Here is a 24,890-nt window from a genome sequence, read left to right as displayed (position 1 = left end):
TTCTCAAACCAAAGAATCCTTCGCTTCCTTCATAAAGAACATGTACGTATTTTCCAACGCATTTACCGACATCCTTCGCAAAAGGATTCTACATTCTTTATCAAGATCAAGCTCTTGTATAATTTCTTAAATTTAACATAAACGCCTTAAAGCACATTCATTTTCAAAATCAAAGTATCTTTCAATATTATTTTCCAATACGTTTAACTTAGAATTCCCTAAATAGAATCCTACTTCCTTTATCAAAAAACGACCCTTCAATCTTCCTATTTTAACACGGTCAACCCTAAAGATTAAACCTTAAAAGTTTAGCTGCCACTTCCTTTCTTAAAACATCATATCGACTAAACCAATAGTCTTCCTTATCATCTAAAGATAGAAACAAGGCGCGAGCCCGAGACGAAATGAAAATTGTTTGATGTGCAAACGAACAGGTGCTGAATCTCTTCTTGGCTTTGTTGCTGAGCAACTTCGGTTCGTCGAATCTATCGGCGCCGACCGCGGACAACGATACGAACAAGATCGCGGAGGCGATCGATCGAATAGCACGATTTATTAAGTGGATCAAGCGAAATGTCCTTTATCTTGCTAAAATGATGCGAGCCAAACTCACCAATCAGATATCCGATCAGGCGCCAGGTGAGGGACCGTCCAACAGTTGGAAAGAAGGTTTATATCCAATCAGATCGCTTGCTGTGTGCGCTGTGTAGTTCGTGGCACTGTTTTTCAGTTCTGCTTTTCACTTTAAACGAAAAAAGAACAACTATTTTATTTCTTTAAGTACTTTTATTTCGCTGCCAGTCGACGAAACGGACAAAAAGAAATGTTCCTTTATTAAAATGGAGAATTACGAAAAGGAGGAAAACAGCGCGAAAATAGTTAGCGAGATCGATCCTTTTCTTTTTAATATTTTATTGATCTCTTTTAGATTTGGTGCTTTTTAATTATTACAATCTTTTCTTTTTTTTTTTTCTAATTTGTTCGCGACAAACGACAGAATACATTGACTGGTGACCCTCTTCTTTTCTTTTATCTTTTTAATGCAGAGTTTTCAATCGGTTCGCTATTTTTCTACGTTTCTTCCACGAATTAAAAATGACGGAGAGAAAGAGAGCGAGAGAAAGGGAAAGAGAATAAAGAGGACAGGAATAGGATAGATTAATTTTTGCTTCGCTGATTAGCCTGGCAGTTATACGTTGCTTTGCCTATTATTTTCACGTTGGAGAAAGTAAACGTCTCATCTCCCGATAAAATCAATCATCGCTTGAAAATTATCGAATAAGATCGAGTGTAGATTTTGCAGCATCGCGCGATACATTTGGATTGATCTGACTTTCAGAGATTGTGTGGTAAAAAATCTAGATTAATCGCAAATATGCAATGAATATTATTGAGATCCAGAAAATGGTCTCGAATTATATACTGGGTGTCTCAAAATAATTTTCACTAAATATTTATTAGTAGGAAAAAATATAGAAAAAGAGAAGAGTTCATAGACCATACAATGTACGAATCATAAAAATTAATGCGTATGAACCAAACTCTACAGTTCGTATATGATAATCAATAATTAATTAGATGATTGATAAATTACATATATGAATCGTTTAATTGCTATACTTTATATGTGATTTGATCTCTTTTACATAATAATTCCAATAGTAGTTACGTGGTTTTTAAATTGACGAATTATAGATTATGTCAATTTTCCTTCCTTAAAAGTGGCTTTACCTGTAAAATGTCATTTATTTTATTGTCACACTTGTTTCCGTGTTACATGTAAAGAAATTTTTCTACTAATATCGCAAGAATATCAAATGACAATATTAAATTACTAATAACGTGTGGTAATATTATTTGAAATGTTATATCTATATAACAAAACTGGAGATTATATTTTCAATAGTATTGAAAGGAAGATGTCAACTCTATACGACTTACTATTCGATAATCATTTTATGTGACTTTATTTTACGACACCCTGTATATAAAGCCAATCATATAATATAACAACGAACGTTACAAATCAAAATTCTATTACAATTTACGTAAATTAATTGCTCGTAAATTTTTGCATTATGTTTTCAAGCAAAAGAGTGTTGTATTTTCTTCTGTTTTACAACTTCTGCTTATTATTAATATTTTGCAACAAAGGAAAAGAAAAATACAATTATACCTTCTTCGATTCTGACCTAATATTAAATACTAACAATTAAACTACAATATAATCCATCATGTATCGCGTATTAAAATTAGTCACACTTGTACACCGTCGTTTAATTATAGCATCTTACAATTAGTACAGCGTCGTAACGAGGCTAGACATGAGAATATTGCATGAACAGAAACGACGAAACAAAAATTCTATTAAGAAAAAAAAAAAAAAAGAAAAGAAAGATCAAAATAGAGTAGAATATTTTTTCTATTTTTTTTTCTTCTTCTTAAATATTTTCGGATCGACGATAGAGAATCGACGATTTCATAGTTTACGAATTGGTTACTCGATGAAAATCACGTCAGTTACTCTGTCCGATACAGAGAAATATTTTTTGACGAAATGATTCTGATAAGGGCGGGTTAGAGATTTTATATGACTGTGCAGATGGAATTGATCGCGATGGGGACCTAGATCTTGCAGATGGCGAGCTGGATGCGTATAGAGATAAAAAGAGTGCCAAGGAGATAAACCAACTCGAAGTTGCTATCGGAGATGGAATGGAATTTACCATCCATGGTAAGCGTATCGAGGAAAACGAATATTTCCTCGAACCAGTCATCCAGCATTTTTCTTCGATTCTACTCAATTTTTTCAAGTGTTAAACCCCTGCAGGGTGAAGGCTGAATCAATTTTGACTCGTACAGATATTTCATGTTTATTATTTTATAATTGAAAGTTACATTTACGTACTAATATTCTATCAGACTATTAGGTCATCGCATAACTTCTGTTGGAGAACATCTGTAATTACAACATGATATACATGTATATACATGATACAATAGAAAATATAGAATAGGATATATTATTATACTATTTAAAAAAAAAAATCTTCTAATTTATTAGAAGAAGGATTAATCGCATCCTTTGAGAACGAAAAGATTTTTATTTTATTTTCTGTTCGCTTTACCCTGAAGAATAAAATGTTCGATCATCGTAATAACAATGATTCAGCCTTCAATGAAAAGGAGTTAAGTTTATCGTGAATAGTATTCGCTAATTTTTGTTGATAATTTTGTTGACAATTAAGTGAGGCAATATTTATTTTTTCAAAGGAGACCTAAAGAATAAATTGAAGAAGGGTAAACTGTGCATGAACAACAGCAAAGTTATAGCAAATTCGATAAACCATCGTGACTACAGGCTGGACAACGATTATATTAATCAGAACGAGGAAGATACCATCAGGTGAATTTATTTTTAGATTTTAGTTATTGTCAGTTATCGTTGAAGATCATTCTTTCGGTGGAAAATTGAGTTGATTACATACGTGTTCGTCTCTTCTTTCTTTTTTTCTGGTACCCTTTGTGCAGTAATAAATCATATGGCAGCCACAAGAATAGAGCGTTCAAGGACGAGAGTCATAAGGGAAGTATGGACTCGTTGGATGGGGAAGAAAAGAAGGATGCGAGTAAAGAAGACCTGGAACAAGAAGAGGGTAAGATATTGAAATGTTCTAAAATAATATACTAAGTACAGATAATTAGTAATTCGATGTTTATGCAAATTCATATTTTTACCAACACAACTGAGTAAACAGAATACTTATTTCGTTACATTCTACTGTATATTTGGAGTATATTTTCAATGTTTCATATATCTTCACATATTATATGCATTCTGTGCATTTGTACGTTTTTAAATTCTTCATAAATGCATAGACATTCACAGTCTAGTAATTAATAATTTTCTAAATAAATACATACTTACTTACCAATCTGGCCAATATTTCATTAATCGTTATAATTATTATGATCATTATTGTTCCTTTTAAAACGAAAATTTATGTTTCCAAGATCTTGGAGAAGAGGGAGAGGAGGGAGAAGGCGTCCTGGGGGATGCAATTATCCAAGCAGACGAAGATCCCATCGAATCCGACTATCCGGCTGACTGTTGTCCAGAAAATTGTTACAAGAAATTCCCGTTCTTAGCTGGTGACGATGACGCTCCATTTTGGCAGGGTTGGGCCAATTTGAGACTGAAGACCTTCCAACTAATTGAGAACAAGTATTTTGAGACTGCCGTCATTTTGATGATCCTTTTGAGTAGTATGGCTCTCGTAAGTACATTTCATACATCTCATTCTTCTTTGTTGTCTTTATTGTCTTTTTTTAAATTATTTTTTATTATTGTTTTATTATCATCTGATTATATTCTTTTACTTCATGAATTTTAAAGATTATAATTGAAAATGCGCTGTGTGATGTTTAGGCCTTGGAAGATGTGCATCTTCAACAACGACCCATTCTGCAAGATATCTTATACTACATGGACCGAATATTTACTGTGATTTTCTTCCTCGAAATGTTAATCAAATGGTTGGCTCTCGGCTTCAAAAAGTACTTCACGAACGCTTGGTGCTGGCTTGATTTCATCATTGTCATGGTAAGTCATATTTATTCAGATAATTCTCTTATATATCTCATGTAGTTTTACGATCTAAATGTGCGTAATCTCTCGTTCAAGAGAAAAAGGATAATAAGAAAAGATGTCTAATAATTTCTATTCAGATTTTTTATAAAATAAGTTAATAAGATAACGATTACTCACATGAAGGATGTTATATTAGATTATCTCCAAAAGATAGTGTCTTTAATTTCTATTTTTAACGCAAAAAGGAAATACTTTTATAATTCATATTTTTATAAAATGTCTCTAATCTACTTAATAATTTAGTTCATATCACAGCTAAACCTCGTTTACGTTCCCCAACCAGAAACAAGCTTACAATAAAATCCATAGAAGAATCTCTTATACAAAGTCCGTTATACCTTGAACAATCGTCTTAGCAACTTTGTATAAGACAAGGATATCAAAGTGATTAGAGAGAGGATGAGGAGTCTTTAAATACAAGAAAACAGAAACTCTGAAAGAAACTTTCTTTAAATGCATGCAACGCTTGAGATTTCTTCCAGGAATCAAAGATTTTGTAAACTTGTTCCAAAAAACAAAAAAGAAACAAAAGTTCCCCATCTTCAAGTTTCTCTGAATGACGAAGTGTGCCCTCCACCTTCTTCTTCTTCTCCTTCTCCCAACCACCCAAAAAGTCAGTTCACAAAGCGGAAGAGCTCAGCATGGAAACTCCCTCGTGGTGGATTACTGTAGTACAAACTCGTCTACGTATAATAACGTATATCTCATGTGTCATGTGTCACGTTCCATCTGATCGATATTTGATGATGATGATAGCTCTCACTGATCAACTTGGGCGCCATCTGGGCAGGCGCCGCCGACATCCCGGCCTTCCGTTCCATGAGAACACTGAGGGCCTTGAGGCCTTTACGAGCCGTGTCACGATGGGAGGGCATGAGAGTAAGTCATCGGTCGACGAGAAGCAAAAAAAAAAAAAACCGAGAAAGAGCAGCCTCATCCGGTGATACGACGACCTTTGTATGATCGTGCAAATCTGACGGATTATTATTTTATCATTTTACGAAATTAAAATATAGTGTACAGAATATTTTTTGTGGAATTTAAGTGTAACTTTGTTGCAATTTTTGGGCTTGTTCATTTACTTTTCCTTTTTAATTTTTGCAGTTTAAAAGAAATTAATCTTTGCGACGGTATCGAGCAACTTTCTATGGTATTTTTGGAGAATTTTAATTTGAATAGGAGACATTGTTATTTAAATAATATTATAAGAGTAAGTAGTGCTCCTTTTATAATCAGATCATTTTCTCTTGTACATAATTTGTTACTATTGAGTCGAGTAATAAGTTCATTCACCTTTCACTAGTATATACGTTTGATTTATAAAAATTGTTGAAAAATCGTATCTGAATTTTACCAATAGAAATATAAATCTATAGAGAAAACCAATAAAGAGGTTGCATACTTCTTTTGACAGATTTTATTCTATAAAGTAACAACACTTAACGTGCTGTTTCAATAACACGAAGAGTGGTCTTACTGCTCAACGTAATAGTAATAAATAAAGAATTAATAATATTACTATTAGTCATTAATCCTCGTAGTATTATTTGAATGATAATGTCTTCGTACTTTCCCAAAATTTATAAACCTTTTTAAACAAATGAATATCTAATGGTAGTATTTTTAAAAATTAATTTTTTCATCTTCAATCCGTCACGTTTGTTCTGAGGTTTTGGTTTTTTAATGAGTCGATAGGACAAAAAAGAAAACTGAAAAAAAGCGATTAGAAAGAAAGAAGGGAACAATAAGTAAAAACCGAGGGAAAAGTGACGAGAGAGGACATGATCGCTACAGTGATCGTAGCCTTGTACTCTGTGGTGTGCTTTCCGGTGTGCAGAGGTACACTGGTGTCTCTACTTGGTGTCTGCACTGATATTGGAGTTTTTGTCGTACTAGCTACTGCCGATGTACGCCTTTCCTAAACAGTCTTTTTTGGCACAGTGATCGTTGTGCAAAGTACAGTGTATCTATACATATAAACTATATATATATATACATTATATACATATACATATTATATTGCTTTGTGTGTAATGTACAATCTTCCTTGTGTGTTCATGTACGCGTGTGTACTACGTAATATATTATGCGCGTGTAATTTTGGAATTTGATCATCAGGATTTTGATTTTTCAACGTTACAACGCACCACGGTACCAGTTTAATTGATGTTACAATGAAGAAATAATCTGAATTCTCATTACGAATATAATTTTTCACCCACAAATCTGAAACAACGATCGTATTTAAAAAATTACGTAGAATATTATTATTAGAATATCTATCAATAATACGAAAATATGTGGCAATAACAAATTGCTTTGTTAGAAAGAAGAGAAACCTTCTACATCTACGTCAATTAATTCTTTTATCGAACTATCGAAAGAAAGTGCAAAGTACTTTTCTAATTGCGAGATTCTTCTTAACAATCAGAATATATCGAATGGTGAGACGATATAAAATTGGTACCTAGCGCGTCGTTACTGCTGGTATGACGAACCTTTTCATCTGTTTCAGGACGAAGCCGATTATCATGCTCGCAACCGAAAACATCTCTCATCAACTCATTCATTGCTCTCTGCATTGTCGGTCGTTCTCGTCTGTATGCGTACAACCGCGTCTTTCAGATAAATAAACACTTACGTAACTTAGAAGAAATTAGCTTATCGTAATACTCTGTACGTTTTAATTTCCTCGAAATTCCTAGAATCGCAACAAAATTCCCTTTTGCAACCACGATATTGCCAAATAGAACGCAGTAACGTATTTGAAAGCATCCTTTTAGCGAAGGATTGTACGCAAACAGGGGTGACACGACGTCCATTCTCTGTTCACTGTGAACCGCTACGTGTGCCATATCTGGTTTCTCTCAATGTCTTCGTCCCCCTGCTCTGGATATTTGTTGTATCTACGATGTGTATCATACACTATTTAAATGGAACGATTTCCACAGATGGGACGGACTCCTGTGTTACTTTAATCCGCTTCAATGGACTCCTCGATCCATCGACGGGAAATCGAGAGATCAGAAAAAACAAAACAAAAAAAAAAAAAGAAAAAAAAGAGAAATAAGACATGAAACTAAAACCATACAAAACACGAATTGACGCGTCGACGGTCAACCAACAACCTCTACTTCCTCCTAACCCTTTCTTTAGCTATCTATTTTCTTCTCTTTCTCTATTCTTCCGTTTCTACTTATCTCTTAAAATTTTTCTAGTATTTGAAAGTTTGGAAATGATTATTGATTATGATAATGATAATGATGATGATTATGATTATGATTATGATTATGATTATGATTATGATTATGATGATGAATTCGTATCGCGAGTAGCCTGTCTACCTGTTGCTGTGATCCGCTCTCGTTTCTCGCTCGCAGGTGTCACTCATTAACTTCGTAGCGTCGCTCTGTGGCGCTGGCGGGATCCAAGCCTTCAAAACAATGAGGACCCTAAGGGCCCTAAGGCCACTCAGGGCGATGTCTAGAATGCAGGGAATGCGGGTATGTAGCCCACAGTCTCAGCAGACCTTGCCGATTACTTTCTTATTATGTTCCCGACCGAATCGATCATTCTCTTTAGCGGGCGAATCGAGCTTCCGAGTTGGGCATACGTCGTTAGAAATATCGCGATCGTAGGATAATTTTGATGTAACGATAGTTTTAGACGAAATAGTATCTCTGCTATGACAAACGAGTAATCTAGAACTGTCTAATTAGAAATTTCTTGCGAAGAATGTACTTGTTATTTGTTGTTTAATATGTTGGATTATCGTACTAGAGGGTAATTGTACCAGAGGAAGCAAATAACAAAGATAGAACTATACGGTTAAGGTTTGTCGAATCAAAAGCAGAGTATAGCGAGACTCTTGTCTGAGAATGTTCGACTTGCTATATTTGCTATTCCAAGTTATTTGCGATAAGAATACCAAAATAATGATTAAAATAATTAAGTAACAACGAAAGTGGCTTGCAGATTTTGCAAATTCGTTCTTCGAAAGTATCAACATTAGGTAATTAACGCTATGACTTACGTTGATTGAACAATGCCCAACTTTGTTGACAATTTTCGATTCGTCCAGATTTTCAATTTGAATTTTCTCGGTGCCGTCGAATTATCTAGAACGAATAAGATTATTAGCCGTTCTAACAGAATTATCAATATCAGTAGTTCAAGAAAATTGTCGAAAATAATTAGAAGAAAATTAAAGATCGCATTTATGAAATAATAATGATAATAAAAATAACAAATAAAATAATAAATGAGTATGTACAAAAAAAAAAAAAAAAAATTAGGAAGAAAATCAGTTTAACGGCGGCACCGTTTTTCTTTCATGGCGAGAATCGACAAAGAGGCCGATTTGAGTTTCATATGACACGGAATATTTTGTTTAGTTTTGTTGCATTAAAATATAGTTACTTACTTTGTTGTTAGTTGTTCGAAAAATTAACGAAACAACTCTTCGGTCTCGCCGTGTCGAAGACTCGATTCCTTTTGCACGTGAACATAAGTAGGGCGATCGCGAATGCACTTGAGCTTAAAACTGCGAATGTTTGAACGGCACGTAGACTCGTTCTTTATTGAATAATTCTCGCGAGATATGCACCTTAGAGACACACGTACGCTGCTGTTCGTAAATTTTGGACCGACGAACGCTTCTCGTAAATTCGAGACAACACTCTGTTTATATAATTTCTACAAAATAGCGAGAACGATTAATGATTTCCAAGACATTCTCGCGTCTTTCGCGTTCTAATTTATAAAACGTTCTTTATATCTTTAGAAGATACGGCTAATACTTTGCAGATATTTCAAACATCAATTACGTACTATTTGAAAGGAAATCCAGGCAAAAACGTGAAATAGATTCTCAATTCTGAGTGAAGACGAAACGGGCGCTTGAAAAAACATACGACAATAGATTTGTATTCATTTCACGTACAAAGTGTCCCAAGTGTTTTTCCAGCAAACGGTGCTAAAACAAAGTAATAAAGAAACGAAAGAATATACCGTATGAACATATAGGCTTCTAAATACTTTGTAAAAAAAGTCATTTAAGAAATGCAAATAACAAGAAATTAGTGAAAAAGAAGATAAGCAGAATTGCTTCGGTCACGGTTATATTATATTCTTATTTTCCATACGATATGTTCGCACGTGTATCTGGTAGAAAAGTCTGGAAACTATATATTTTTAAATTATCGTTTCAAACAAATTTTACCATCTACGATTACTCGTTATTATTTGAATTATCGAAGAAATAAGAAAAATATCAAGGACTCTACTCTTCATCAGCCTAACAACTTCCATAGAAAACCACGGAAATATCAACTCGGCGATATCAACGCCTGCATAGGCGATGACCCTGTCTGCATAGATGTCGACAGATAATAAATCGAACAGCTCGGGAACGTATCCTTCGATTAAATCATTTTCAATTAGTAAGTAATAAAATAACCATGACAAGCTTAGACAAGATTTACGAACGGCGGTGTATTTAGATACTTATTGTGAAATTCAACGAGCCTGAAACAAACGTGCCTCATTTAGAAAACAGCTGGTCTCAACATACTCGAACAACACACGTATTATATACCTACATCAAACATACTAGTAACTTACCATTCTCGGATGAATTTAACAGTTTATATATCTCATTACAGACATAAAATGATTCTACATAACTGTAATACAAGGTCGCTGAGATACTGGGCGTAGAGTTACTGTCATGCCCACGCCCTGACACTATCTTACCCTATCTTATTATACAGTAGTTCGTAGCTACTAATTTTCAGCATAATCTGTCTACCTATATAAATGTATAAATACATATATATATATATTATATATAATATATAAACACGTAAAATCTACGAACCTACTATGTGATAGTATATATATTATATATATTATATATTATTTCTATTTCTGCATGGGATTGTTGCTTGCCGCTGAGGAACGCTAAAAATTTTCGCACGCCAAAACGCATCGAATATATCGAATGGAATGTCTCGCTGTTACATGCTTTGTGCGTCACTTGCTGCTGGCTTTCGTTTATTTCTCGTGTGAATATTCTATGTGCACACTTGTAGTCGTGATCTCGAAGCAACGTTAAGTATGCACCATACGTCACATCGATCAATGATCAGGCAAAGCGATACTTTGTTCCTTCTTAATTTGTCTCACAAGTCTATTGATTTCCATGAGGTTCGCGAATATTATACTTCGTGAACGCAGAGGCACTCCTTGTGTTCGCCGTGATTCTTCCTCTTCTACTTTTTTTTTCTTTTTTTCTTTTTGAATTCTTTTTTTCTCTTTGTCTGTCTGAATTTGTCTGGAGACTTGTGATTTCGGTGTTTCATTGGTATACATATATATATATATATATAATCTATGTTCGTGCGGTGTAGTTGTACGAAATTGAACGTGATAATTATTGTGTTGAAGTAAGTATGCAGGGTTTACCTCGGTTTACTGTTCCATAAAAAGGAAAGAGAACAAATTCATGGGAAAACTCGATTGGACTCGTTTCGTAGATGTTGTTGCGAAAAAGATGAGCCAAGATATTTTATCGACTCTGTTTCCTGATTTGATCCTGTGCAATCGTGAAAAATCGGGCGAAATCGAGCAGCGATGTTGCATGCTTCTTGTTTTCAGATAAAAATTATACGAAGCTGAACATTTGAACGTGATATTACATTTTTATACGATAGATTCTTTGCCCATTTTTCGTAGAAATTGACTAGGACTGATTTCACTCACGTGTTAAATTCAATTGAATTTCTTTTGCACTCTTATCAATTTTCATCAAGTTCCAATTATATACGATATATATAATAATGCGACATTCCTGTTTGCTTTCGCGCGGTGTTTTATCCTTTCGTTTATTTTATCGCAAAATACGAATCCAAGATTTACATTGCACATACGATGAATTCGTAACACACGGCGTAGACATTTACTTAGAAACGCGTAGAGATGCATAGAAACGCATACTTAAGCACATAGAGAAACAGAATTAAAAAAAAAAAAAGAAACATTTATTGGACCGATTTTCAGATACTTTAACGAACGGTTTTGTCTCACAGGTAGTCGTCAACGCTTTGGTTCAAGCCATTCCATCCATTTTCAACGTGTTACTGGTGTGTCTTATCTTCTGGTTGATCTTCGCCATTATGGGTGTACAGCTTTTTGCCGGCAAATATTTCAAGGTAATTATTTCAAAAGCGTTTCTGTAATTAAGCATAATGCTTGGAACGTATTTGTGTTCAAATCTGATCAAGGAAAACGAGAGAACTGTACGCGAATCGCTGAATGCTCGAGGAAGTTATTTCATCGTCCTAAATTATTTAGAATTTATTCACCGGAGATTTACATTCAATCGACTCAACATTCCACTCTTATACAGAGCTCTTATAGCTTAACAACTTACACCTGGTAGTATTAATCTTTCGATTGAATCGTATTGGTAATTCAAAACAGATTAGAGAAGTACTTTGCATTTCAAACTTTCACGATGATGAGATATTTTGATATTGCTTCTTCAGGATGAGCGATCGTGTTCCGATTTTGCACGTGCACTTGGCATTTGCATTTTGAGCTAGAAACACCATTGTCCATCCCGAAAAGCCAATATCGGAAAATTAAAGGTAGCAGAATGTTCCTATTTTTCCTTCAGCTTACCTTGAAAAATATGCGATAATAAAGAATCGTGAAACGTCGTACGTATATTTTTCTATTCAATTAACTATATTCGTTGTCTCTTTACAGTGCGTAGATGCGAATAAAACAACACTCAGCCACGAAATAATCCCTGACCGAAACGCCTGTTTGGCTGAGAACTATACCTGGGAGAATTCTCCGATGAATTTCGACCACGTAGGAAAGGCTTATCTGTGCTTGTTCCAAGTGGCCACGTTTAAAGGATGGATTCAGATCATGAATGACGCGATAGATTCTAGGGAGGTGAGTGTATCGTTTGTAACTTGAATTAATCAACAATCATTGTTTGATTCTTTAATTAATCTTTCTTTTGTGTCTACAGCTCAACAAACAACCAATTCGTGAAACAAACATCTACATGTATTTCTATTTTGTATTCTTCATTATATTCGGATCGTTTTTTACCCTTAATCTATTCATTGGTGTGATCATCGATAACTTCAACGAGCAGAAGAAAAAGGCGGGTGGTTCCCTCGAGATGTTCATGACGGAAGACCAGAAGAAATATTACAACGCTATGAAAAAGATGGGTAGCAAGAAACCATTGAAAGCCATTCCACGTCCAAGAGTATGTAGAGAATTATGTCGTTGGAATATTTGTGAATTTCTTCCTCTTCGATTCTTCTCTTGATCCTAGCAACTCAATCTGATAATCTTTTTTACAGCGCTTAAGTCCATTTGTATCAAATTTTGTATATAGTTGAATTTTGAACATTGCAATTTCCGTGATTAGTCATCTTAAATTGTAAAGCTTTAGGGGTTGCAAGTGTTTAATTGTAAAGTTTTGGCGGTGAACAACTTTTAATTATAAGACTTTAGTAGAATAAGAGTCTTTGGTCGTGAAATTTTAGTAATAGGAAATTCTTAATTATGAAATTTTACTGTGAGTGAGAATTTATAATTTTGAAATTCTACCTATTGGGAACTTCCAATTCTAAAATTTTACCGATTCATTGTGTTGTATCGTAACATTCTGACAGTTAAGTAAATCTTAAGTAAAATTTTGGTAATTATATGTTTCAAATTGTAAGACTTTAGCGAATGTCTATTTCGATAGCCGAATAGCTTATTAAGAAGTAGGTGCTTATCGAATTTTTCTACTTTCTTTTTCCAATTAAAAAATCTCTATTTTAACGCAAACATTTTGTCTTTCAGTGGAGGCCGCAGGCGATAGTGTTTGAAATAGTGACGGACAAAAAGTTCGATATGATAATCATGTTGTTCATCGGACTGAATATGCTTACGATGACGTTGGACCACTATCAACAAACTCAGACTTTCAGCGATGTTCTGGACTATCTAAACATGATATTCATTGTGATATTCACCAGCGAGTGTCTCATGAAGATCTTCGCTCTGCGTTACCACTATTTCAAGGAGCCATGGAACCTCTTTGATTTTGTTGTTGTTATATTGTCAATATTAGGTAATGTAATGTAATGATTAGTTCAGTCGTATGGCCCCCGTGAAATTGATACATGATAATGGAAAAGATAATCCTGTTAGCTTTTTCATCACACAACATAGCTCTCTCTTCTTTTTTTTTTTTTTTTAATTAGGATGCAAATGAGCATGTTCAATTCATTATCTCTACTGCACGCAAAACTTAGCATCTTAGCAAAAAAGAAAGCGTACAGGATTAATATTTCACGTGTGCTGCAACGACTGATCAGCGTCATTATGTTACGTAGCCTTACATTGATGTTATGTGTAATCCTATCTTTCCTATCCTGTATAATCCTCGTTTCCTCATGGTTATGAACATGTGTCCAGTCATTAAAAGCAACATTATAGCTCTTTATTTATAAAGCAGATCAATATCCAAATATTTTTATATTAATTTTAGAAATTCATAAAATTTGATTCTTAACTTAATTCATTATCATTTGATTGCGCAATTTATTTATCTATTTTTTACATATATTTCTAATAAACTTTAACAAGTCTAATATCAAGTTTTTCATAATAAACTTTCAATCTTAAATTAACGATTTAAACGGTTTTAATGGTTAAACATTTGTTGGTATCTTTTTATATTGATATAATGTCGTATTTGACTGGTATTTACACATGTTGATTGATGTAAAGACGATCATTAGTCAAAAAATCGGGTAAGAGCGGGTCTGTATTACGAGAATTTTTTTCCAAATTAGTCTTCGTAGAAAGGAGTAACCGATTGCTAGTCTGCTCATCTTTAAACTTTTGAATGCCTAACACGAAAACCTACGACAATGATACATTTTTTTTTCTTGTACAGCACCGCGTGATCTAACGAGTGATCGAGCTTTAATCAAGTTTCTGTTTTTTTTATCAATCTATAACTGCATGTTAATTTTTTTTATAGCCAGATCTAACAAGAAGAAAAGATTAGAGAACAAGGGATAACAGTCCTTAGGACTGTATGATGCATGTTTTTTTTAAATCTATTTTTTTTTTTGTGAATCTTGAATCGTGCATCAAACACCTTGAATCTTCTTCTTGAAGAAACAAAATAAGAAACACTATTTTCACGAAACTCTTTGTTATCATTCATTGTGCAATATTATTGCTTACAAATCAAATTAGAGTTAGAAACGCATAATTTTTCACGTACTTCATATTCAATGAATGAATTAAGTTTCATAAGACTAGTAATCCTGTGTGCAAAGATTTTCCGTTGCATGGAACTTAAAACACTTATCAACTTAGAGAGCACCGCCTTTACCTAGATCGCACAACCTAATCTAGTTGACACATAAATCTTATCCTTTCTTATTGTCTTATTAAGGATTATTGTAATAAAATGCATATGTGTTCCCTTTAGGTCTGGTTCTCAGCGATATTATTGAGAAATATTTCGTATCGCCGACCTTGCTCCGTGTAGTAAGGGTGGCAAAAGTCGGTCGTGTGCTTCGACTCGTGAAAGGTGCTAAGGGTATTCGAACTCTTCTCTTCGCCCTGGCGATGTCGTTACCAGCTCTCTTCAATATTTGCCTATTACTGTTTTTGGTGATGTTTATCTTCGCGATTTTTGGAATGTCATTCTTCATGCACGTGAAAGACAAGAGCGGACTGGATGATGTATACAATTTCAAAACGTTCGGCCAGTCGATGATATTGCTATTCCAGGTAATTATACCTACTACGTTCATTGAAACATAATTTTCCAAGTGTGCTTCAGTATGAAAGACACTGCAACGTGTTTTGTATTATTTTAATGTTACACAGCTAAATAAACTGGATTTTTGCAACAAAATCATTACATAAAAATTCTTGAATTCGTCTAGATGTCAACGTCTGCCGGTTGGGATGGCGTCCTCGACGGTATAATAAATGAGGAGGACTGCCAGGAACCGAACAACGAGATAGGATATCCGGGCAACTGTGGTTCGTCCACGATCGGCATCGCCTATCTTCTCTCGTACCTGGTGATCAGTTTCTTGATCGTGATAAACATGTACATCGCCGTGATCTTGGAGAATTACTCCCAAGCTACCGAGGATGTGCAGGAGGGTCTGACGGATGACGACTACGACATGTACTACGAGATCTGGCAACAGTTCGACCCAGATGGAACGCAGTACATCAGATACGATCAGCTGTCCGATTTCTTGGACGTGCTGGAACCGCCGTTACAGATACACAAGCCAAACAAGTACAAGATCGTATCTATGGACATCCCAATATGCAAGGGGGATATGATGTTCTGCGTAGACATTCTGGATGCTCTCACGAAAGACTTCTTCGCGCGCAAGGGTAATCCGATCGAGGAGTCGGCAGAGATCGAGGTTCAGACGCGTCCAGGTGAGGCTGGTTACGAACCAGTTTCCTCGACTCTGTGGCGTCAGCGTGAGGAGTATTGCGCGCGTCTGATTCAGAACGCCTGGAGAAAGCACAAGCAACAACGTCTAGGCGGACCAAGCGAAGAAAGCGACGACGCTGACACCGATCCACGGGTCAGACAAACCGCGGTCTTGGTCGAGAGCGACGGTTTCGTGACGAAAAATGGCCACAGAGTCGTCATACATAGCCGATCGCCGAGCGTAACCTCGAGAACCGCGGACGTCTGATCGGCGTCCACGACGTCCCAAGCACCGCCACCGTCGTAGTAAGCGCCATCACGACTAACAACTATAGAATTATAACAGACGCGCTAATACTGCTCGCGGAGAGCAGCGGCCTCACGGACCTCGCGCGCGCTCTCCATCGACAGCCTTATAGTTGTATAAACAAAATATTTAAAAAAAAAAATACATTCCTCCAACGAGTTGCCTTTAAATCCATTGTAAACGCTACGATCGTTGGGAGACACGTCGCTAGCTGATGAACACACAAGAGCGAGAAATGGGACACATGAGGGAACAGAACACAGGATGTTTCATTTTGGTTTTTCTGGGCGAGTCGTTCGAGAATGGGGCGCGAATAGTGAGACGACAGAGAGAAACATAGACTGCTGATACCGCGTACACCCATCGTCCGTGCTCGTTGTTGGGATTGGCTCGGTTCTCTCGTTCCGCGGAGGAATATTTATGGAAGAAACCGTGATCGAATATAATAGGATTTGGCTACGAAACGAAGATAAGGATGGACATACGAAGAGGAATCGAAGGGCAAGAACTGATAACTGAGAAGAACACATAGAAAGAGTATAACGATAGTCGGTGTATAGAAAAGTGTACTCGACTATGAACAACGTAATCTTCGAGTCAACTTCCCCCCCTTCAAAAAACAAATCAGGACTCGACGGTTCACGTTGCAACGTACTCAGAATTCCTGCCCTCGATGGACTTCGTTACGGCATTCCTTACCGTTCTTCTTCTTTTAGAGATCGTACGATGACGATGACGATGACGATCCGCGCCAGCTGCGTTATATGCACGCGTACTCGAAACGCAATGAAACGAAAGCAAAGAATCATCTTTTCGCTCCGGCCGACATTGAAACGAACGCCTGCGTTCTACGGCGAGACAGTTAATATTGCCGCGTTCAGAAAACAGAGAAAGAAAACAAGAGATCAGCGATCGTTTCTCATCTACTCTAGAGGAAACAAAAATTAACACGGTACATAGCCGATTCGTAAAATTTTACCCGCGTATATTGGATTTTTTACATGGTTTTGAACAGCGACTCGCCAATTCGCTGATAAACACAACAAACGAAGAAGAGGAAGGTTATAGAAAATCTATAAAAATGTAAAAATCAATGTTGATTCGCTGCGGTCGAGGTTCGTGGGTGACATTTTGATCCGTTATTCTGGTCATCGTACAGTGGTGTATAAAGACGAGAGAGTTTTCTGAACCTGAAACTGAACAGAAAAGAAAGAAGGAGACGAGAAAAGAACGACGGAACAATGGAGAAAACGAAGACATTGATGAAGATGCTGATCATAACTGACGATAATAGTGAGGATGATCATAGAACGATTAAGATAACGATTATAAATGATGATGTTGATGATTATGATGATGATAATGATGATGATGATGGTGAACAAGAATGTTAATAATGTGAAATGTACGCGTAGTTTACTACATTCGCTCGGCTTGAACAAATTTTGCGCAATACGATGCGCGAACATCCGATCGCGCGGCTTTATTTTAACTGACCCTCTGCTTCTCTGTTTCTCGTCTCTGCACTTCGACATTTAATATCCATATATTATAACAGTTTGACGACTTTAATATTTGTTTTAATATTTGATCATATAATTACTATTTATTTAAAAGATCTCATAAGAATTACTCGCATAGAGCGATTTAGGGAGAAATACGATTGGAGTAAGTCAGTCGGTAAAACAGTTATGTATCTAGATTCAAAATCTAACAACTCTTCTTTTTCCCTATGAGTTTTCATTGTTATGTTGATAGTTGGTGATGAAAATGTGACTATCTCTTTTTCAAACAATATTCTTGCCAAAGAGGAACAGAGAGGGGGAAGGTGTGGCGAATACAAATTTCGCAATCATCATCAGCTAGATACTTACACATTTGCAAAAATCTTACACAGACACAATCTTACACGACGTAGTGATGCGCTTTGGAATAAATGAATATACATAATAGTGTAACGTTATTCGAATAATTGTAATCGACAACCGTGCGCCCGTAAACCCGTCTCGCAGTACGCGTAGTATATCTTTCAAATGAGTAAAACGCCGCACGTTTAAATAGGCTGAAAGAATTAACGATTAACTCGGTTGATAACGTAGAATTGGGCACAACTGTTTTTGGCTCGTTTTCAAGTTATATTTCTAATAGATATTTAACTCTCAATTATTATGGTGAAATACTTGTTAAATCAGTAATATAATTAGGCAACTTTGAGATTTAAAATTGTATTTATTTGTTAGCGAAGATGAGTATATTTTATCGAATTAAATGTTTTGTCATTTTCATATTGGAAAATTATTAAAATATTACGAATTGCAAAAACGATATAAATATTCAGTTTATCATTGTTGATGATTTTATGATTGTTATATCATTCGAAATTTTAATTCCGATCCAGTAAAGTGTTAATAAGATTATTAGATTCTGATAAATACTGAACTCGCCATATCGATTGTTAACCAGTACATTTTTTGTTAATAATTTCATATCTTCAAAGTTGTATATGTTCCAAAGCAATATAACGTCTACTTAAAACAATTTTTTATACATATTCGAATATAATTCACATTTTCTAAAGATAAAATTTAAATCTAAGGATTCGTTCACGTTTTAGTTAATTCATGTTATAAATTAATTTCTCCGAGCGAGAAAGTTGTGTCATTCTACATAGTTTAACAATAGATGCCAAATCAAGACGTTAAGTTTTGAAAAAAGAAATTGTTAAGATTTTAAATGATTATTTTAATGTTGGTTATTTAAAATATTTAGTACATAGTTTCCGTTGAATTATCAAATACGAATTATCTCCATAAGAGGTAACAAACGCCCAAAAGGTATCCTAAACAATTTCCGTTTGCGATTCGAGAAGCTGCACGATTGTCCAAGGACAATAACGATTAACGACACCGACGAAGCAACATATACTTTCTTTCGGTACGAATCGCAATATAAATATTTAAGAAGAAAATTCGGTATATTTGAAATAATTAAAAAAAGAATCGATGTTTCGTAGAAGAAAGGAATCGTCCGAGTTTGTAGCTCGATTTCGAACGGGTTTACGTGCTTAAGAACCTCGTGAAAGATCGTGTGCCTAATCTCGCGGATAGTACGATCCTATCTGCCATATGGCTAGATAGAACTGTGTCACGATTGAGAAAAGTAAATCGATACACATCGAACGAAATTCTCGATGACCGTTAACCATGGCATATGATTCTATCACGGGTGAATAACCTCAATTGCATCGTTCTCACGCAACATACGATCGCATAGATCGCGTGAAATAAATCGAGAAACGCGTTGAAACAGTATGCACACGGGGACAAACGAGAGTTCGTCGGAACGCGTCTATCAACGATGATAGCGATGCACGGTTCATTTCGCCATAAAAAAAAGTACAGATCAACGTATATTATACACGTAGGTACGTACACGAAAGAAGCTAATCTCGATTTGGCGCGCAACGGGCGTGCGTTAGCGAAGCAACAACACAGAGGACAAAAATGAACTATAATGTGTGTGCGTGTGTGTGTTAACGCGGATTGCGCGATCGTTATTTTTCTACGTTTACATCCGCGTTCCGGAATGGAATAGAGAAAGTAAGAGATGATGGGAAAAGGAAAGAGGAGCGACACCGCGTTGTCCATGTTGTCTTAACCGGAAACAGGTGTCGCGCTTGCGGCGACGGAGACGCGATAATAAACGAACGTAGAATCGTTCTCGCTGGTCGAAAACGGACGTAACGTGGCAAAGAAACTCGCAGCTCGCTCGAAGGATTGTATTTGAAATGTGTGGCAGGAACGACGACGAGGACATAACGAAAGCGGTATGGTTACGGACGTTCTGTGAGCTAGAAAATGGTGTAAATTTGTTACAAGCTGGACAGAAAAAAAGAAAGAACGATGAGGTTAAGGGAAACGTAGATATGATGAGGTTAAATGCAGGAGCAACGCGAGAAATAACGGGGAATTATGGAAAAAGCAAACAAAGAAAAAAAACAAATGTTCATTATTTTAAGCTACGAAGGCTCAAGAGGGTGAGGATCATTGTAAATTAATCGTACAAATAATTCACACACTATCGGTGTCGAGTCCGCTTTGTCAAAGTATTTTAGAGAAGCCTGTCCGATATTAATGTCCTCGTACCTTTTCTACGTATATTATAATTGCATTTCACGATTCTCGTCGCGGGCCATTCGATGATCCTTTTCGTGAGTACGCTTCAAAGTATACGCATGCGCGTGGCTGCGTCCTCGCGACTCGTTCGTTCGGAAGAGGTCGTCGTTCTTCGTTTCTTCCGAGACTCGGCTTTCTTACGCTCTGAATCTCTCTTTGAGACGATTCCGATAATATCCCAATACAATATATCTGCACAATCACATCGATTATCAATCGGGTATTCATCCGCTCATCATATCTATTATCTTCGGTAATCTTTCTGCAACGAAAAAGCAGAAACACGGATTACGCCTAAAAACTAAAAAATGCATACATGCATTGTATCGCCGTTGCTGTTCGCGCATATACTTGACGAGAAACTTCGAATTTTTCTTTTTGTAGGCGCACGTTATTCGAAAGTTGTTTCGTAGAGGTCAAAACGATCGCAACAAACGATACGGTAAAATGCATCCGGTATAACGTATGACATAACCTAACATAACACGGAGCACGATGAACGGCGACGACGACGAAACGAAACGAATCGAGGCACGAGATCGATCGACGACGAAATTCATTCAACTCGTCGATCCTTCTTCTATCGAAGTACGACGTATCTGATGGTCCGTCCGGCTCACTGTCTAATTACTCCGATACCCCCTCTCGCCCCTTTTTATGTTTTGAACCCCTCCCGTGCTGTAATATGTGCAAATAATTCGATAATAATCAAATGGTTTGTACGCATATAATATACATATATATTTTCGATACTACTTTGTCGAATGGGCAACCGCGAACTTCTAGAAGCAATAAAATTCTCGAGACACACGACAAACGTTAGAAAGAAAGAAAGGAAGGAAGTAAAAAAAATATGTAAACAGGGCGTGACGAACGAAACGAGGTGCAATCGCGCGGAAAGTGTTCCAAAACACACTGGCCTCTTTTTAACGATAAACGGATCTTTCGGATTCTGTAGGAATCGTTCTTCCCCCGAGAGGCACGCCAAATGAACATCGTTTCTTCTTCTTCTTCTTCTTCTTTTCTCCTTTTTGTCCGGATACACATACACACAGTGCTTTTTATCTCGCGTACGTGAAGACTGTGATCTAGATTTTTCGTGATCGAATGTTCGATTGAATCGCAACTTCCCCGGTTTTCAATCGCGTTTACCGATCGTTGGTAAGCCTGTTAACATTCGGCCCGTTTAATCTACGATCGTATCGAAAAGAGAAAATCGTAAGAAGATCGGGAACACACGCGTCTCGAAGGGTTGCCAGAAAATTCGTTTGAGCGTAACGCTCGGAACAAAAACATGCTCGGGAACGGTGAAAAAAATGTTCGTTCGATCGGCCAAAACATTTGCAATGGCTGCGAAAAGGAACGAGGGGGAGGGGGGTGGAAGAGTATGCGTGGTGTGCTTCATTGATTTTCGTTTTACCAGAAACAAAAAATAAACGTACATTAAATACCAGCTTTTGCGCGACGACGGCTGTAAGATATTAAAGAACAAAAAAAAATATATATATACATATAGGGCTTTCCTTCGTTAAGCGAGGTAAGACGAGATTTAAACGTACTTTCTCCGTGGACGATACTGCCGTTACGCATTGTATAAAGAAGAAATGAAACTAAGTTAACTAATCGTAAATGCACGAAATTTTCTTAAACGGATAGCGAACAAAAAAAAACAAAAAAGGCTTTGTAGTGTCTCGAAAACTCTCGAAACTCATTAACCTAAACGTCGTCAGATAATAAAACTAACTGATGAGTACACAAAAGCTACTAAAAAAAAAACAGAAAGAGGAGAAGATACGAAGCAGAAAAAATCCTAGAGTTGGGCTAAACAAAGGAAGATTTAAAAAAGATATATACAGAGAATAATTGAGTAAAGTGTCAAGCTGCGGAGCCTGTCGGCCAGTATAATGATCAAGCAACTGCCATGGGTCAACAAGCTAGATAGACGAAATGTGCTAAGAAACCAAAAAAAAGATCCAATTTTAACGAGCTAGCTGTCGAAAAAAACATTACGCGCGAAGGATCGTCCATTCAAATGCGTGCTCCGTGAGTGCTCGCGCTTGTGCACCGCGCCGGCGGCGCGCATGCGCAATTGCGTGCCGTGAATGCGCGCGAGCAAGCAAAGAGAGACATCGAGACAGAGTGCGTGCGAAAGAGCGTGTATGCGTGAAAGAATGAACGAGAGCGCGCGAGAGAGAGAGAGAGAGAGAAAGGGAGCGAGTAAGCGAGAAGAGTGCGAAAGGGCGAGAAAATGAGAGAGAGAAAGAGAGAACGTAGAAGAGCTCCTCCGTTGAATGACATTCATTACTATTAAACAAAATAAAAATATGGATTATTTGCACAATATTATAAATAATTACTATGTTTACTATGATTATTAAATTAAAGAGCAAATAATAAAAGGGATAAAAAAACTGTTGTTAAATAATTAATACGAAAGAGGGGATTGTACGAACAAAATAACGAAACGATTTAGCTGAAGACCGATATCGGATTTCAAAGAAAATAATAATAAAATGAAAATAAAGATAAAAAATAAAAGAAGAAAAATAGGGGGAAAAGACGAAGTTCAAGGAAGTGACGAGGATAATATGATGATCAAGACGAAGGAAGGATGGAGGAGGAAACGATTCGTTTGTTATCGATTAGTTAACGATCATCCTTACATTACATTATTGTAATTATATAAAGTAAACGATTATTACCATAATAGTTACAATTAACAAGTTGTTACCGCTTTGTTATACATAATATAATTAATATACTAAGATTAAACGAAAAAAAAGAGAAAAAAAGAAAAGTAAGCGAATGCATCGTTGATTCGTCCTTTACTTATGTAGATAACTAAATAACGATTCGACTCTATTATTGTTTTCAATGTCTTCACCGTATTCCTTCGTTTGCTACCCGATTTCGTTTCGTTGTTGAAAAAAAAAAGATTCGGTTTTGTCGGCTTACCTCGCCCGGCCACAATATACACACGTTTTACAGAGATATTTTCAATAAACGAAAAAGCTTAACACTCATACGATTGTTGTCCTTGTCATCATTTAACCCTGCAAACATGGAGCGTCTGCCATTTCTATAGGCTGTCTCAATTAATATCCTTAAGACTTTCACGGCTCCAGTTCTTTCGACTTGTGCTTTCTGAAATTTTTTAATCATGATATTTTATAAGAATCCGTAACGTTTCATTATCTTTACAATTAGCTACGGTTAAACGATATTAACAGTAATTATTTTTTACTAATATTAATGGTAAACTGCAGTATTAACATTAGCATTAATATCTTGTAGTATAACCTCCGATAATGATAATCTTGTAGTACTGATATTGACATTAATAACTAAACTGATATAGTATTTACAAATATTCATATCACACGTCATCCTCGGATATCTATTACAGTTCGCTTTTGCACTAGAAAATCTTGTGTAGTAGCAAGTGCAGGGTGTTCCACAAGAACGGGATGCTTCGAATTTTTCACCAGTACAAAACCAATTCATAAAAACGTAAAGAAATTGCTTTACTCTAGTTCTTCAAATTTCTCCCTGGCGTTCTTCGCGTTTTATAAATATGTTCTTTAAAACAATCGTCTGGTCACGTATTTGGAACCAAACATCGCAAGCTAAATAAACTCGAGATAAAAAAAAAAAAGAAAAAAAACAGGGAAATTCTTAACGAAAACTTCACTCACATTCCGTGTGAAATTTGTTTAAACATTATTCGACCCAGCTATCAGGCTATTATTATTTCAATGAAACGACGATTTTTCAAAGAAGCATTTATTTATTATGCTCACTAATGTTATACTTTAACGTTAAGTCAATTTACTCCGTTCCAATTTTTCAGGCATCCGAAAATTACGTATTTCCCTTCGCGTGACGATTAAACATACTTCCAGGTATAAATAGACACCCGCCATGCTATAAAAAGATCGGCACCGCTATTTCGAGCCATGTTAATCGGCGCCACGTCGATTTTTTCGCCTATCGAGTTTTTGCCGCGTGTAAAATAAAGGTACTTGTCCTGAATTAACGCTGAAAGCAGCTTTCTCCTTGCTGCATCGATGAGGTACATACGTATACATCATGTCTGGTGTCTTTGGCCAGCCGTATATGGCTCTCTGGACCCGAATCATGCAGCATGAATACCTAATTTCGAAAAATAAAACGATCTCCAAAACGTTTGGGACATTTAACGGGTCGCTTGACGCGCTATGCAACGAACAATTCTTGGAGACATAACTTTCACAA

General features: G+C 36.2%; 1 protein-coding gene across 35 annotated transcripts in view; it reads left to right on the top strand.

Annotated features, from left to right (window-relative positions):
* para (sodium voltage-gated channel paralytic) overlaps window positions 1-23,659 on the top strand; it is a 69,518-nt gene extending 45,859 nt beyond the window's left edge. For 7 of the 35 annotated variants that reach the window (XM_076621742.1, XM_076621731.1, XM_076621728.1 and 4 more), the window contains 13 exons: window positions 435-639; window positions 2,603-2,734; window positions 3,274-3,406; window positions 3,532-3,656; window positions 4,015-4,277; window positions 4,430-4,603; window positions 8,032-8,154; window positions 11,740-11,862; window positions 12,422-12,616; window positions 12,696-12,941; window positions 13,529-13,799; window positions 15,177-15,481; window positions 15,640-23,659. In XM_076621742.1, coding sequence (XP_076477857.1) covers window positions 435-639; window positions 2,603-2,734; window positions 3,274-3,406; window positions 3,532-3,656; window positions 4,015-4,277; window positions 4,430-4,603; window positions 8,032-8,154; window positions 11,740-11,862; window positions 12,422-12,616; window positions 12,696-12,941; window positions 13,529-13,799; window positions 15,177-15,481; window positions 15,640-16,422 — 3,078 coding nt within the window. In that variant the 3' untranslated portion in view covers window positions 16,423-23,659. Of the gene's footprint in view, window positions 1-434; window positions 670-2,602; window positions 2,735-3,273; window positions 3,407-3,531; window positions 3,657-4,014; window positions 4,278-4,429; window positions 4,604-5,407; window positions 5,531-8,031; window positions 8,155-11,739; window positions 11,863-12,421; window positions 12,617-12,695; window positions 12,942-13,528; window positions 13,800-15,176; window positions 15,482-15,639 lie in introns of all 35 variants that reach the window. The other 28 variants (XM_076621730.1, XM_076621725.1, XM_076621752.1 and 25 more) reach the window with 8 other exon arrangements.
* Window positions 23,660-24,890: the final 1,231 nt, after the last annotated feature.

This window comes from Bombus vancouverensis, chromosome 9 (genome assembly GCF_051014615.1).
Source record: "Bombus vancouverensis nearcticus chromosome 9, iyBomVanc1_principal, whole genome shotgun sequence".
NCBI lineage: Eukaryota > Metazoa > Arthropoda > Insecta > Hymenoptera > Apidae > Bombus > Bombus vancouverensis.
The sequence above is the reverse complement of the archived record's forward strand: the minus strand, read 5'-3'. Positions and strand labels throughout refer to the sequence as shown.